This window comes from Dipodomys spectabilis, unplaced genomic scaffold (genome assembly GCF_019054845.1).
Source record: "Dipodomys spectabilis isolate Male_0828 unplaced genomic scaffold, ASM1905484v1 ptg000233l, whole genome shotgun sequence".
Classification (NCBI taxonomy): domain Eukaryota; kingdom Metazoa; phylum Chordata; class Mammalia; order Rodentia; family Heteromyidae; genus Dipodomys; species Dipodomys spectabilis.
Window position 1 is genome coordinate 4953665 of NW_024870910.1, and position 12287 is coordinate 4965951.

Below are 12287 nucleotides of genomic sequence, written 5' to 3' on the forward strand. Positions count from 1 at the left end.
TTTAAGATCAAGGTAGGAAATGTCAATAAATAACGGATAAATAGATAAATAAATATATAAATACATGGCGTGAGGCTGTTGGGAGAAGAAGCCATGAGAACATGGCATGCAGGGGGCATCAAAGGGACAGAGAAAGAGACACTGGGTGTGTGTGGGAGGGAGAATGATTTCAGCCCGGGGAAGGGCTCTCATTTCCTCAAAGATGGAAGGGGAAGATGAGGGAAGTGGACAAGAGATGAGGCCAGACCTCTGGTCAGGCGGCTCCGTTTCTCCAGCGAAGGAGGCCGCAGGTGGGGATGAGTTAAGGTCTCGAGGCAGACGGTCTGCAGGGTTCAGCGGGGATGGGACTGACCGTAACAGGGTGGCCGTAGCCAGGGCCACCGGAGGCCAGCAGCCAGTGCGTGCTCAGATGATTAGGTAGTGTGGCGGCGTGGAACTCTCCGGGTTAGGAAATGCCACGCAGGTGTATGGTCGCGGGCTTCCTGCCTTTCTCTGCAGGGACCCGAAGGCAGACTACAACCTACCTCTGAGACCATACTCTCCAAAGAGTTCGGGCTTCAAAACTCCCCGCAGGAAGAAGGTGCTGGTGGTGGCAGGCCCAGAGCTGAGGATTCACTCCAGGCCCTGACCTCTAGGCTTCACTATGGAATGTTCTGGAATCTAGCATTTTGGGTCATCCATCAAAGGCTCAGCTGATACATCTGCCTGCTCTCTCAGGGCGCTGCAGGCTGGAGAAATTGTCTTCCGAAGGCTTTGAGATCCTCAGGATGAAAGGCTCTAGGGACACATAAAATATGAGACTAATTATTTCCCCCCAGCTTGGGAGAAGGTGGGATCACTCAGTCCCCACTGAGGCTGTTAGTGGGCTATTGCTTTTTTATAAAATATTCATTTTGTGGTGCAAATCCCAAATCTCAGATGTCTAGCAACAATAAGAACAAAGGGATTAAAAAAAAATGTAGTGATGCATTGTTGCTTCTTGGTTTGAGGCGGGGAAATGCGTATGTGTGTGTGTGTGTGTGTGTGTGTGTGTGTGTGATTCTGGATAGATTTCTATTGCCTCTCTTCTCCTCCCATCAGCCATTAATTTAAAGCAAAGATGTCCTGTTCTGAATTGCCACGGATTCACTGCGTCCAGCCTCATCTGCTCAGGAGCAGATCTTGATTACTTATCTTAACTCTCTTCACCTTCGAGATAATGGTTTTTTACTTATCTTTCAAATATGTTTTAAGACACTATTATTTATCGGGCGAGAGAGTCCATCTAACAAATCAAGCTAGCTAGTGCTTGTCCCCTCCCGCCTGACCCGTGATCCCAGCTCCTAAGTTATTCGCCTCGAGCCCAGATGCCCCCTGGAGAAGTGCGTGTAGTGTTTGGAACCGAATTTGGCCTTGGGTTTGTAGGAGAAAAGCAGTCTTGGATGTGAGTCTTCGAGTAGACAGGAGGGGACAGTGGGAGGGGGTGGGACCACTCTGGGGCCTCTCCCGAAAGGATTGGAAGGAAAAAAAAAAGAAAATCTCAGCTTTGGAGCTCCGTGCGGGCGAGTGTGACCATCAGGATGGGAAAAGTGACAAGAAAGTGACATGGGCACAGCAGTGTGGCTGCAGGGACCCCAGAGTGCAGGTTTGCAGAAAGCAATCAACAGCTGCAGAGCCGTGGAGACAGATGCTTCCCGCTCTGTCAGCGCTCCCTGGCTGGGAATCTGCAAGGCACCTAGAAAGACACCAGTGTGTGTCTTCAAAAGGATGACATTTCTCTCACCAGTGCCCTTTTCAAGCTTTTGCTGGGTCTGCCTGGTGGCAGAGGGGAACTACCCTGGCAGCGAAGTCCCAGGATCGCTTCCTGGCTTTGAAGCACATCCCCACGCAACCACATGTTCAACGCTCTTCTGCCTCATTCTGGAGGTAAAATGAACCTTCAGAGGAGGGTCTCAGATTTTCCAAAACGTCTTCTAGGATCTGCGACCTCTTCAGGACCGTCTGCTGCTCCATCCGAAATCCCTGGTGCTGATCAGTCTGTCGGTCTCGCTGGACAGTCCATCACGGCTCCCTGAATCTCCCCACTGCGGCAGATACTCGTCTGGAACACGTGTATCACCTGTGGCGTAGCCCCTGGGCAACAAAACTCCAAGTTCATGGCGCGAGGCCTTCATTCCGCCGGGGCCTCTGCTCCCCGCTTTTCTTGTGCTTCCCAGTCCAACCGAACTCAACCTCTCTCCTCTATGCAGAGCACCGCTCTTGACTGACTCAAGCTGTCCTCTTTGGGCATCTGCTGCCCAGAACTTTCCAACATCTCCCCGAGGTCTGGGGAAGTTGGCAACAGGTGTCTGTCCATTCATCCAAGAACTTAAGAGTCCCCTCTGACCCTGGAAACCAGGTTATCACCCACGTCATGGGACCGACTGGCTTCTCTTTATAGCAAGTCCTTTGTCCCCCAAAGCTGGACTGAGTCTCCGTCTGGCTTGGGCGAGTTCTTCACACCCACTTCCTGTGGCTTATCTGCCTACCGCTAGATGAACACCACACAATTATAAATACTCAGGTCAATATATATATGCAGGTTTAGAGAGATATATATATTCTGGTCACTGTTTTACACTTTTTTTTTTAAACAAAGAAAACCACTAGCCTGCTTGTTGCTATGTTTGTTTGTGCCACTCCCGACTCCCATCTGGCCTGAAATGTGAGCCACCGAGTCCCACGTGGCTCCGGCTCTACGTGGCCCCGTCACATTGGCCCACGGTCAGTTTCAACGCTCCCTGCTCGTGCAGATGCTTGAGGGCCTTGAACTCCAAGGGCATGGTGTGGGGGCTGGCCTGCGAGGTGTAGCCATACTTGAGCGTGTCGTAATAGTGATACTTGACGGGGTTCTGGTTCTGATCGAGTGGGAAGGGCCAGAAGCCGTAGAGGTAGATTTGATTACAGAAGCGCGTGGCCAGCGTGTACATTAAGAGCCCGGTGGTGGGTCTTTTGATGTGGACTTTGTTAGTTAGCCAGTATCTGAAAGAAAAAAAAAGAAATGCGTTGACGAATCATCTTTCCCAGAAAGAGGGAAATTATAATTTTTTGTTGTTGTTTAATATTAAGGTGTTGTCCAGCGGGTTTATATCAGTTAATAAATACATTTTTTTTTTTTTTGTTGGTTGTGGGGTTTGAACTCTGGGCCTGGGCATTCTCCCTCAGCTCTTCGAGTCAAGGCGAGCACTCTAGCACTTGAGCCACAGGACCACTTCTGGTTTTCTAGTGGTTTACTGGACTTTTCTACCTGGGCTGGCTTTGAACCGAGATCCTCAGATCTCAGCCTCCTGAGTAACTAGGATGACAGGTGTGAGCCACCGACACCTGGCTATAAATACATTTTTTTTTTTGACAATGTCAACCCTTTGGTTTGAACTCAAGAGTCTTGAGCTTTGTAGGCAGGGGTTCTACCACTTGGACCACACCAGTAGTCCAGCTTTTTGCTGGTGAAATTTTGGATATGGAGTCTTGAAGACTTTTTTTGGGGGGGACAATGTCACCCCCTCCTTTGTTTCCTTTCCCCTGGTTTTCCCCTCCCATCCCCACCCACAAGTTGCATAGTTCATTTTCCACAGCGTGTCTGCTGAACTCTATGACTGCATTTGTTCACCCTTCCTCAGGAAGAGGGAAAGTGTATCTCGCCCAGCGCTCCCTCACCTTGCAGCTGACAGGTCTCAGGCTCACTCCCTAGAGGACTGGCAATTTATTAGACAGGTGGACCAAGCTTGGCTGTGTGCTTTCTCACAAAGGAGTCTACCGGACTGTCCTGAGCTCAAAGGGGACACACAGACGCAAAGGAACTTCCCCCGCTACTCAAGAGGCTGAGATCTGAGGATCATGGTTCAAAGCCAGCCTGGGCCAGAAAGTCCATGAGACTCTTATCTCCAATGAACCCTCAAAATGCTGGAAGCAAAGCTGTGGCTCAATGGTACAGCACTAGCTTAGCCTTAAGCTTAAAAGCACCCAGGGCCCGAGTTCAAGTCCCAGGACTGGCACACACGTGGAGAAAGGGTCATGAAAGGAAACACAGACAAGTGAGAAAGCAGAGTATTAGTCCCTGGGCGCTCTGCGCGGCGTGGACACAGGGCCCTTGGTGTACCATGGGTACACAGAGAGGAAGAGGCGGCCCCTCCCACAGACAGGAAACCAGCTGCCAGACGGCTTGACTTAACAGATGGTTTGGTCACCGCTGTTCTGTGAAACCTCTTTCTGTGGGACCTGAGTTTTCTCTCTTACACATGGATGGAAAACAGCCCAGATGATCTCTAAGAAACCCTCAGGGTCTAGTATTCCAAGAGAATGAATTCCAGGTCTCATTACATCTGCTAATCCAGACTTACCAGACTGTGTGAACTAACCTCTTTTTTTCTAATAAAAACTTCCCTTTACCCTGCTTACCTTACTCCCTTTAAAAGCAATGTATTTACCCTGGTTGAAAGTTGTAATTCCTCTCTGTCTTTTCTTTTTTTTCAGTACTAGGGTTTGAACTCAGGGCTTTATGCTTGCTAGGCAGGTGCTCTACCACTTGAGTCACACTTCCAGCCTATTTTGCTTTGGTTATTTTTAAAATAGGAAATCAGACCAGCCTGGACCACAAACCTTCTATTGATGTCTTTTGTGCCCAGCTTATTGGTTAAGATAGGGTCTTCCTCCCCCCACTCCCCATGCTGGCATATTCTTAAACAGTGAATCTCAGTCTCTGCTTTGTGAATAGCTGGTATGATAGGAATGAGCCATGAAGCCTGGTATATGACAGATGTAATCCTTTTTTAAAAAAATTGTTTTTATCATAAAGGTGATGTACAGAGATGTAATCCTTTTTTTAAAAATTGTTTTTATCATAAAGGTGATATACAGAGATGTAATCCTTTTTGATTTTACTTTATTATGTTATTAAGTAGTCGTACAAATGGGGGGGTTACAGATAGAAAGATGTATTTCTCCACTACACATTCCTGACTGCTGTGACTCTACACTAAATATTGTTCACATTTTTATGTCCTTAACCTTGGTAGGACTCCATTCCGGAGGTTCACGCTTGCTAATGGAACAAATCTCTGCTCACCACCGAAAGCAAGGACCAGCACAGTATAGCTTCTGTGCATCACCAGGGTGGGCCTCGTTTTATAATCAAGCACACCAACTACATTCATGCCAAGTGTGAGCGTATGCCAGGCATGAGCAGTTACATACCACTGAAGGATGGAACTGTTTTGTGTTGTTCACCATGCTTTGAGCTAAAAAGCTAAAAGCCAAAAGGCTGGTGGGGATGTGTGCAGGGGAGGGGCAGGCACCCCAGAAACCCAAAAGGGGCATCTTAAAGCTAAGAGGAACCCAGCCAGGTGCCGGTGACTCACGCCCATAATCCCAGCTACTCAGGAGGCTGAGATGAGGATTGCGGTTCAAAGCCAGCCCCGGCAGGAAAGTCTGTGAAAGCCTTTTTTACATTTTATTTATTTTTTTTATATTTAGTTTTTTTGCTGGTCCTGAGGCTTGAACTCTGGGGGTAAGTGCTGTCTCTGAGCTCCTTTTGTTCAATTTTAGCACTCTACCACTTGAGCCACAGAGCCATACCTGGCTTTTTCTGTGATTTAGCGGGAGGTAAGTGTCTCAGGGACTTTCCTGCCAGGTCTGGCTTCCAACTGCCATCCTCAGATCTCAGCTTCCTGAGCAGCTAGGATTACAGGCATGAGCCACCGGTGCCCACCTCCTAAGACTCTTATTTCTAATTAACCACCAAAAAGCCAGAAGTGCAGCTGTGGTTCAAGTAGTAGAACACTTGAAAAAGCTCAGGGAGGGCTGGGAAGGTGGCTCAGTGGTAGAGTGCTTGCCTTGCATGCATGAGGCCCTGGGTTCGATTCCCCAGCACCAAATAAGCAAAAAAGAAAGAAGCCGGAAGTGGCACTGTGACTTAAGTGGTAGAGCGCTAGCCTTGAGCTGAAGAGCTGAGGGACAGCGCCCAGGCCCAGAGTTCAGGCGCCAACACCGGACCCAAAAAAAAAAAAAAAAAGAAAAAGAAAAAGCTCAGGGATAGCACTGAGGCCCTGAGTTCAAGCCTTAATTAAGAATGGCACCAAAGAAGAAGAAGAAGAAAAAGAAGGAACTCAGAAGACGCACTGCATCACCTTGTTTAGAGTGTACATTACTCTTTGAGTCAGAATAGGGGAAAGATTGCCTAATAATCCATTTAATTCCATTGAAGCATGCCATCCATATTCAAGCAAGGAGAATGCCCTGGAAGGCTTTCCCAGCCCTCTGACTGAGGAGAACCTTGCTCCTGGTGTGACCTGAGGAGCCTCCCCTCCCTCTCGCCACCGTGGAGGTGGCCGTGTCCTACAGGGCCACAGCGGGGCACTGTGCCAGCCTCGTGGATGGCCCTGCAGACAGCCACAGTTGTCCCGTAAGCCTGTCACTTGACTCCCTCCCCCTCCTCCTGGTTCATTCTGGAAATTTCCCCAGGGCCTGGGGTTTCCAGCAGGGAATCAGGACAGAGGCAGAGCACAGGCCAGCCGGTCTGGCCACCACAAACTCAGGGCCAGGCCTCATCATGTACACCCCCAATAAAACCCTGCATGGTCCGAGTGGACCCCTGCCACTCCTCCTCCTTCTCCTCCTCCTCCCTGGAGCCCTCTGGACATTTCTCTCCAGAGCGTCCCTCCACCCCAGGTTCCACGGTGAACATCCTGAGATCAAGCAAGCTGCCCGTGCACCTGGTTAGATACGATGTGCCAGCCTCGGGACCCCTGCCTCCCCCCTCCCCAGCCCCGCCTTCCCCCGCACCCCCGAAGGGGGCTGCAGCGGACGCCATGCATTGGCTGTCAAGCCAGGGCCTGGTCCCTGCCTGAGAACTCAGCGGCTGGCTCCCTGAGAGGATTGCAGGCCACACACCAGCCAAATGCCACGCTGGGGATGAGGGCTTTGTTTATCTGCTGGTCGAGAGGCCTTTGCCAGGGGTCGGCTTCCAGAAATGGATTTCTGTTCAGGCTAGCCAAAGCCGTGCCTCGATTGGGGGGGGGGAGGGAGGGAGAAGCCGTGGTGAGCCATTTTGAAGCCAAGCACACACCTGCCCCGCTGGTGAACTGCCCCCCCCCCCCCCCCCAGCCTCCTGGAAATACTCCCTTTGTTCCTGCTCTTCTCCCGCTCATGCTGTCAGTCACCCTGCCTGATTACCATGAGCTTTTGTTCTTCCTTTCCTCCCGGTGCCAAGCGACCTGGGGTCGGGGTGGGAATTTGTCACAGGATGGGCTGATCTCCCCCACACTCCCACGTCTCCTGGGGCTGCGGCCCACACTCCTGGCTACAGTTCAGAGACATCCGCAGGCCCAGGGCGGGTCTCGAAGCCTTTGACATTTGACCCCTCGGGCTCCCCTCACATCTCTCAGGATATCTGTCATTGAGTTGCGGTCATGTGGTCCATTCTGGCTCCCGGGGGACAACGAAAGTGGCTTTCCCCACTTTTTTTTTTTTTTGTCAGTCTTTTGCTCAAGGCGAGCGCTCTACCACTTTGAGCTACAGCACCACTTCTGGTTTCTGGGTGGTTAGTTGGAGATAAAAGTCTCACTGAGACTTTTCTGACCGGGCTGGCTTTGAACCGTGATCCTCCAATCTCAGCCTCCTGAATAGCTAACAGGTGTGAGCCACCTGCCCCTAGTTCCTGCCCCCACCCCATCCCATTTTCTTGTTCCCTGACTTGCAGAACTTCAAGGCCTTCTGTGAAGACAGGAGTAAGAAAAACATTTGCATCCTAGATCCCCAAATCCCTGGCTGGAAGAGAGTCAGTGTCAGCGCATCACAATTGGGGGTCAAGGTGAGGAACCTGCCTCCATTGTGCCAGAGCCCTGGTTGTGGGGTCTGTTAGAGGAGCCCCCGCTACCCCACGTTGAGGATCCCCAGTCTGGTTATGCTTGGCAAATATTCATCTGGGAGATGAAAAATGGAAAGCTGTGGAAAAGAAGTGGGAAGCCAGCTGAGCACGCAGCCCTGTGGCTGGGGAGGGGTGAGGAGAAGGGGCAGGATCAGGTCAGGTACCACCCAGGATTGCTAAGCGGGAAGGGAAAAGGTGTTAACAGCCAGTGTGAGAGTCCGTAATGAATGAATGAATGAATGAATGAATGAATGAATGGAGGGACCAGCCTGTTTCCTATTCTGTCTCCTCGGCTCTGGCCGGGCCATGAGGGCACCACTTAATAAGTAGCTTGTAATAGAACCGGACTGAGTTATACGGGAACAAATCACTCTCGATTTTCCCTTCCATCTCCTCAGTCACTCTGGCCAATTTACAGACTGGGTGTGTTTGTGTGTGTGTGTAGGTGTGTGTGTGTGCCTGACTTGTGATCTACTTCTTTCCTTAGGATATCAGCTGGGTGTAAAAACACAAACTAATTAATTTTGCCTTCCCTACGGGGGTTAGCTGGGTGAATTGACAATGCCCCATCTCCTCTACCAGTCTTGAGATTTTAATTAGAAGGCAAAGTCTTCTCAAAGCAGGCAGTAATTATTTTTCTTTTTCAAATTGGCCACCTCCCTGGGTGTGACGATTGGGCATTATAGTTTATGGTGCGGACATCAATCAAGGGGGGATTGCCAGAATTGTTTTAAAACACATGCCCCGCGGTCTCCTGGATTCGTGGCGCGTGGCCATTGTGGCTGCTGGAAAACGAGGGAGAGGGTTTTCTGCAGAGAAGTTAATGACACTGTTGGACAGAGCAGAGACGGACGGCTCCTGGAGGGCAACTGGGACTGTGGGAAACTCTCTCAGGTTGAATCTTCCCAGCTTTGCCTTGTTGGAGAGATGTGGCTTCAGTCTCGGGATTCGGGGTTGTCTTGGGGAGCTGGTTACACTGTGGGAAGGCTGGAGGCTGATTTCTGCCCCCTGGGTCTCTGTTGGTGTTCGAGTTCTGCTACACCAGGCTACCTCTAATATGGCCTGGGTCCCCCAGGCCCTCCCCAGAGTGTCCCAGAGACTCTAGTCATTTACAGTGGCCCAGTGGGACTGGGGATGCACTCCAGATCACAGCCTGAAAATCCCTCTCCCTGCCTCAGGTTCACTGCGCTTCCCATCCACGTGCTTCTTGCCAGAGTCTCGGCACCTGGCCTCCCCTTCAGTGGACAGGAAGGCTCTGCAGCCCTGGGCTTCTGTCCCCACTGATGGGCAGCCAGGCCTGCTCTGCTCACCGGCCCTCCCCCTGGCCCTGAACCAGGGCCTCCACAGGCCAACGCAGGGCTTTCCTCGAGCCTCGCCTGCTGGGCCAGCGGGCAGCTGTCCTGCTCGACGGGGCGGCCCTCTCCACGGGGTGCACAGCCTCTCCAGTTGTTGTAATTGAATTAGCGCCATTCACGACCAGCTGCCGACCACATTCCCGTTTCCTGTGCCGGGCTTGACTGCTTGTTGTCCTTCTTCTTGGTTTCTCTCCTCTCTGGCCCACCTCCAGCCAGGGCTTCTGGCTGCTCTGCAGGATGGCGGAGCCCGGGGCTTCCTAGGAGAGCCACGGAGGCCAGCGCTGTGCTGGCACCAGATAGCGCCAGCACATGGCTTCTGTGCTGTGTCCCTTGCTCTTTGCGATGGCAGGTCACTGATTCAGAGGCCCTGGAATCTGGTGGTGGCACGGCAGATCACCCAGCGTCAGCTGGCATCGAGGAGTGCTGGAGTACAAGGGGAAGGCATCCAACCCCATTGTTACAGGCTGAGAAGATGTCCTTCCCAGATGTATTGGTTCAAATCTTCGCTTCCAGTATCTTGATAGGGGACCTTATGTTTTGTCAGGATCTTTTTTCTTTTTCTTTCTTTCTTTCTTTTTTGTCTGATGTGGGGCTTGAACTCAGGATCTGGGAACTGTCCCTGAGCTTTTATTGCTCAAGGTGAGCACTGTACCACTTGAGCCACAGCGCCACTTCCGGTCTCCTGGTGGTTCACTGGAGATAAGAGTCTCATGGACTTTCCTGCCTGGGCTGGCTTTGAACCCTGATCCTCAGATCTCAGCCTCCTGAGTAGCTGGGATTACAGGTGTGAGCCACCGGAGCCCAGCTCAGGGTCAGGGTCTTCTAAGAGGTGATGAAGGGAAAGTTAGATTACAAAGATAGGCCTTAATCCACCATGATGAAAGTCCTTGTAAGTAAGGACGTCTTGAGCCAGAAGAGCAGGCCAGGAGAATGCCAGGTGCATGTGACAGGACCGTTTCACAGGTCAAGAGAGAGGCTGGGAATGGCTCCTTCCTCCAGAGCCCGCACAAAGGACCAGCCCTGGGGATGCTGAGTCATTCTGGGCCAGGCTCCAGCCTCCCAACGCTCCAGTCAGCACACTTCTGTAGGTTAAGTGGAACCTTGCTAACCAACACACCACACCAGCCAGGATTCTCTTGTCCAGTGGGAAATGCCCAAAGATGCTCAGCTCTCCACCTTCTCAAGGACCTGGCCTTGTTCCAGAAGGTTCCACGGGGAAAGGCTGCCACTGGGGATCCGGCATCACACACATCCTCTCCCAACCTGATTTTTATACCCCGAGAGCCTCTCAGGGGTATAAGATTACGAGTGTCTCAAAGTCAGGATCCTTGTTTCATTAATTTTTTTTTTCTTGTTTCTGCAGCACAATGTACCCTGCAGCCTAGAGGTTGGTGCCTAGCGAATATTTCTACATGAAGGATGATGAAGCCTTCTTTTCTTTGCAAAGAGACCAATTCCCAGTTCCTCTTTCCCTGGGGTTCGCCTCCAGTCCCAAAGCAAAGCCATCCCTTCAGATTTCTTTCTTTCTTTTGTGCTAGTGCTGGGGCTTGAACTCAGGGCCTGGGCACTGTCCCTATCATTGGAGCCGCAATGTACTTCCAGCTATTTTTTTTTTTCCTGTGTATGTGGTACTGAGGAATCAAACCTAGGACTTCATGCATGCTAGGCATGCACTCTACCACTAAACCACCTTCCCAGCCCTGATCAGATTCCTTCCTTCCTTCCTTGTTTTGGTTATTTTTGAGGTAAGGTCTTTCTTTTTTCTTTTTTGGTTGGTCTTGGGGCCTGAACTCTGGGCCTGGGCGCTGTCCCTCAGCTCTTCAGCTTTTCAGCTTAAGCTCTACCACTTGAGCCACAGCGCCACTTCTGGTCGTCTGGTGGTTCATTGGAGATAAAAGTCTCACAGGCTTTCCTGCCTGGGCTGGCCTTGAACTGCGATCCTCAGATCTCAGCTTCCTGAGTAGCTAGGAGTACAGGCGTGAGCCACCGGCGCCCGGCAGTTTTGCTTTAAAAAAAATTTTTTTTAACCTTGGCTGGCCTGGACTGCAGCCCTCCACTTACATTCCACACATATCTGGGGTGACAGGTGTGTACCACTGTGCTGAGGGTTTTGTTGTTCTGTTGAGATGGAGTCTTGGGAAGTACTTTTTGCCCCTGCTTTCCTGTCTGCAACTGCCATCCACCTCTCCCCCCCTCCCCCCCCCCCCCCCGCCCCGTTCCACCTGCTGCGCAGGTAGGATTACAGACACCATCCACCAATGCCCTGCCAGTCCCTTGGTCTTTTCTTCACGTGGCCCCGTCCTGCCCCTCCCCTCTGGCCACGCCATGTCCGCCCTTTCCATTGCACTCAGAGCCTCACGAAGTTGGAGGGACCAGGATACCACGCAAGACCATGTGAAGGCCCTGACGGTCCTCTTCCCCCACTACAAGCAGGACAGCCCACTTGTTGCACTGCAGTAGCTCCTGCAGCTAGCTTCCCAGAGCTCCTGCAAGGGGTGGGGGGTGCCACGTTCTCAGGATGAACAGTCTGTTTGTTTAAAGGGCTCATTACTGGGGCTTAATGCTATTTTGACACATGAAAGCGAGTCAATTATTGCTGGAAATAGCTCTGGCTTGCAGGATTTCTTCCAGGTGGCGGGCTGCCTGGTCTCCATCCATTGGCTTTTTGCTCTCAGTATCCAGGGGCAGCTCTTATTCTTCTCTTATCCCTTTGAACTCTTAAACCGTCTTACAAGTCTCCTTCTTCCAGGGAGCAATGATATTTAAAGCGTGGAGATGTGGGTTGCTGTGGCAGGTCTGTTTTATGATGGCATCAAGTGAAAAGAGGCCTGGAACGGTAAGGGCTGCGGCCAGCCAGGCTCAAATCTGAACAGGGCCCACTTGGACTCCATCAGCCATGAGTGTAGATGCTGATGCCCTCCCCCTCCCCCTCCGGTGCCAGTCCTGGGGCTTGAACTCACAGCCCAGAGTTTTTGATCTCAAGGCTAGCGCTCTACCACTTGAGCTACAGCTTCAGGCTTCTTTTTGGGCAGTTCATTGGAGATAAGAGT

At 51.4% G+C, this 12287-nt stretch overlaps 1 protein-coding gene across 2 annotated transcripts in view; it reads right to left on the reverse strand.

Annotated features, from left to right (window-relative positions):
- Nucleotides 1-2714: 2714 nt before the first annotated feature.
- The window catches only part of St8sia2 (ST8 alpha-N-acetyl-neuraminide alpha-2,8-sialyltransferase 2), a 40759-nt gene continuing 31186 nt past the window's right edge, over nt 2715-12287 (reverse strand). For both annotated transcript variants that reach the window (XM_042698584.1, XM_042698583.1), the window contains one exon: nt 2715-3000. In XM_042698584.1, the coding sequence (XP_042554518.1) occupies nt 2715-3000 (286 nt within the window). The remainder of the gene's footprint in view (nt 3001-12287) is intronic.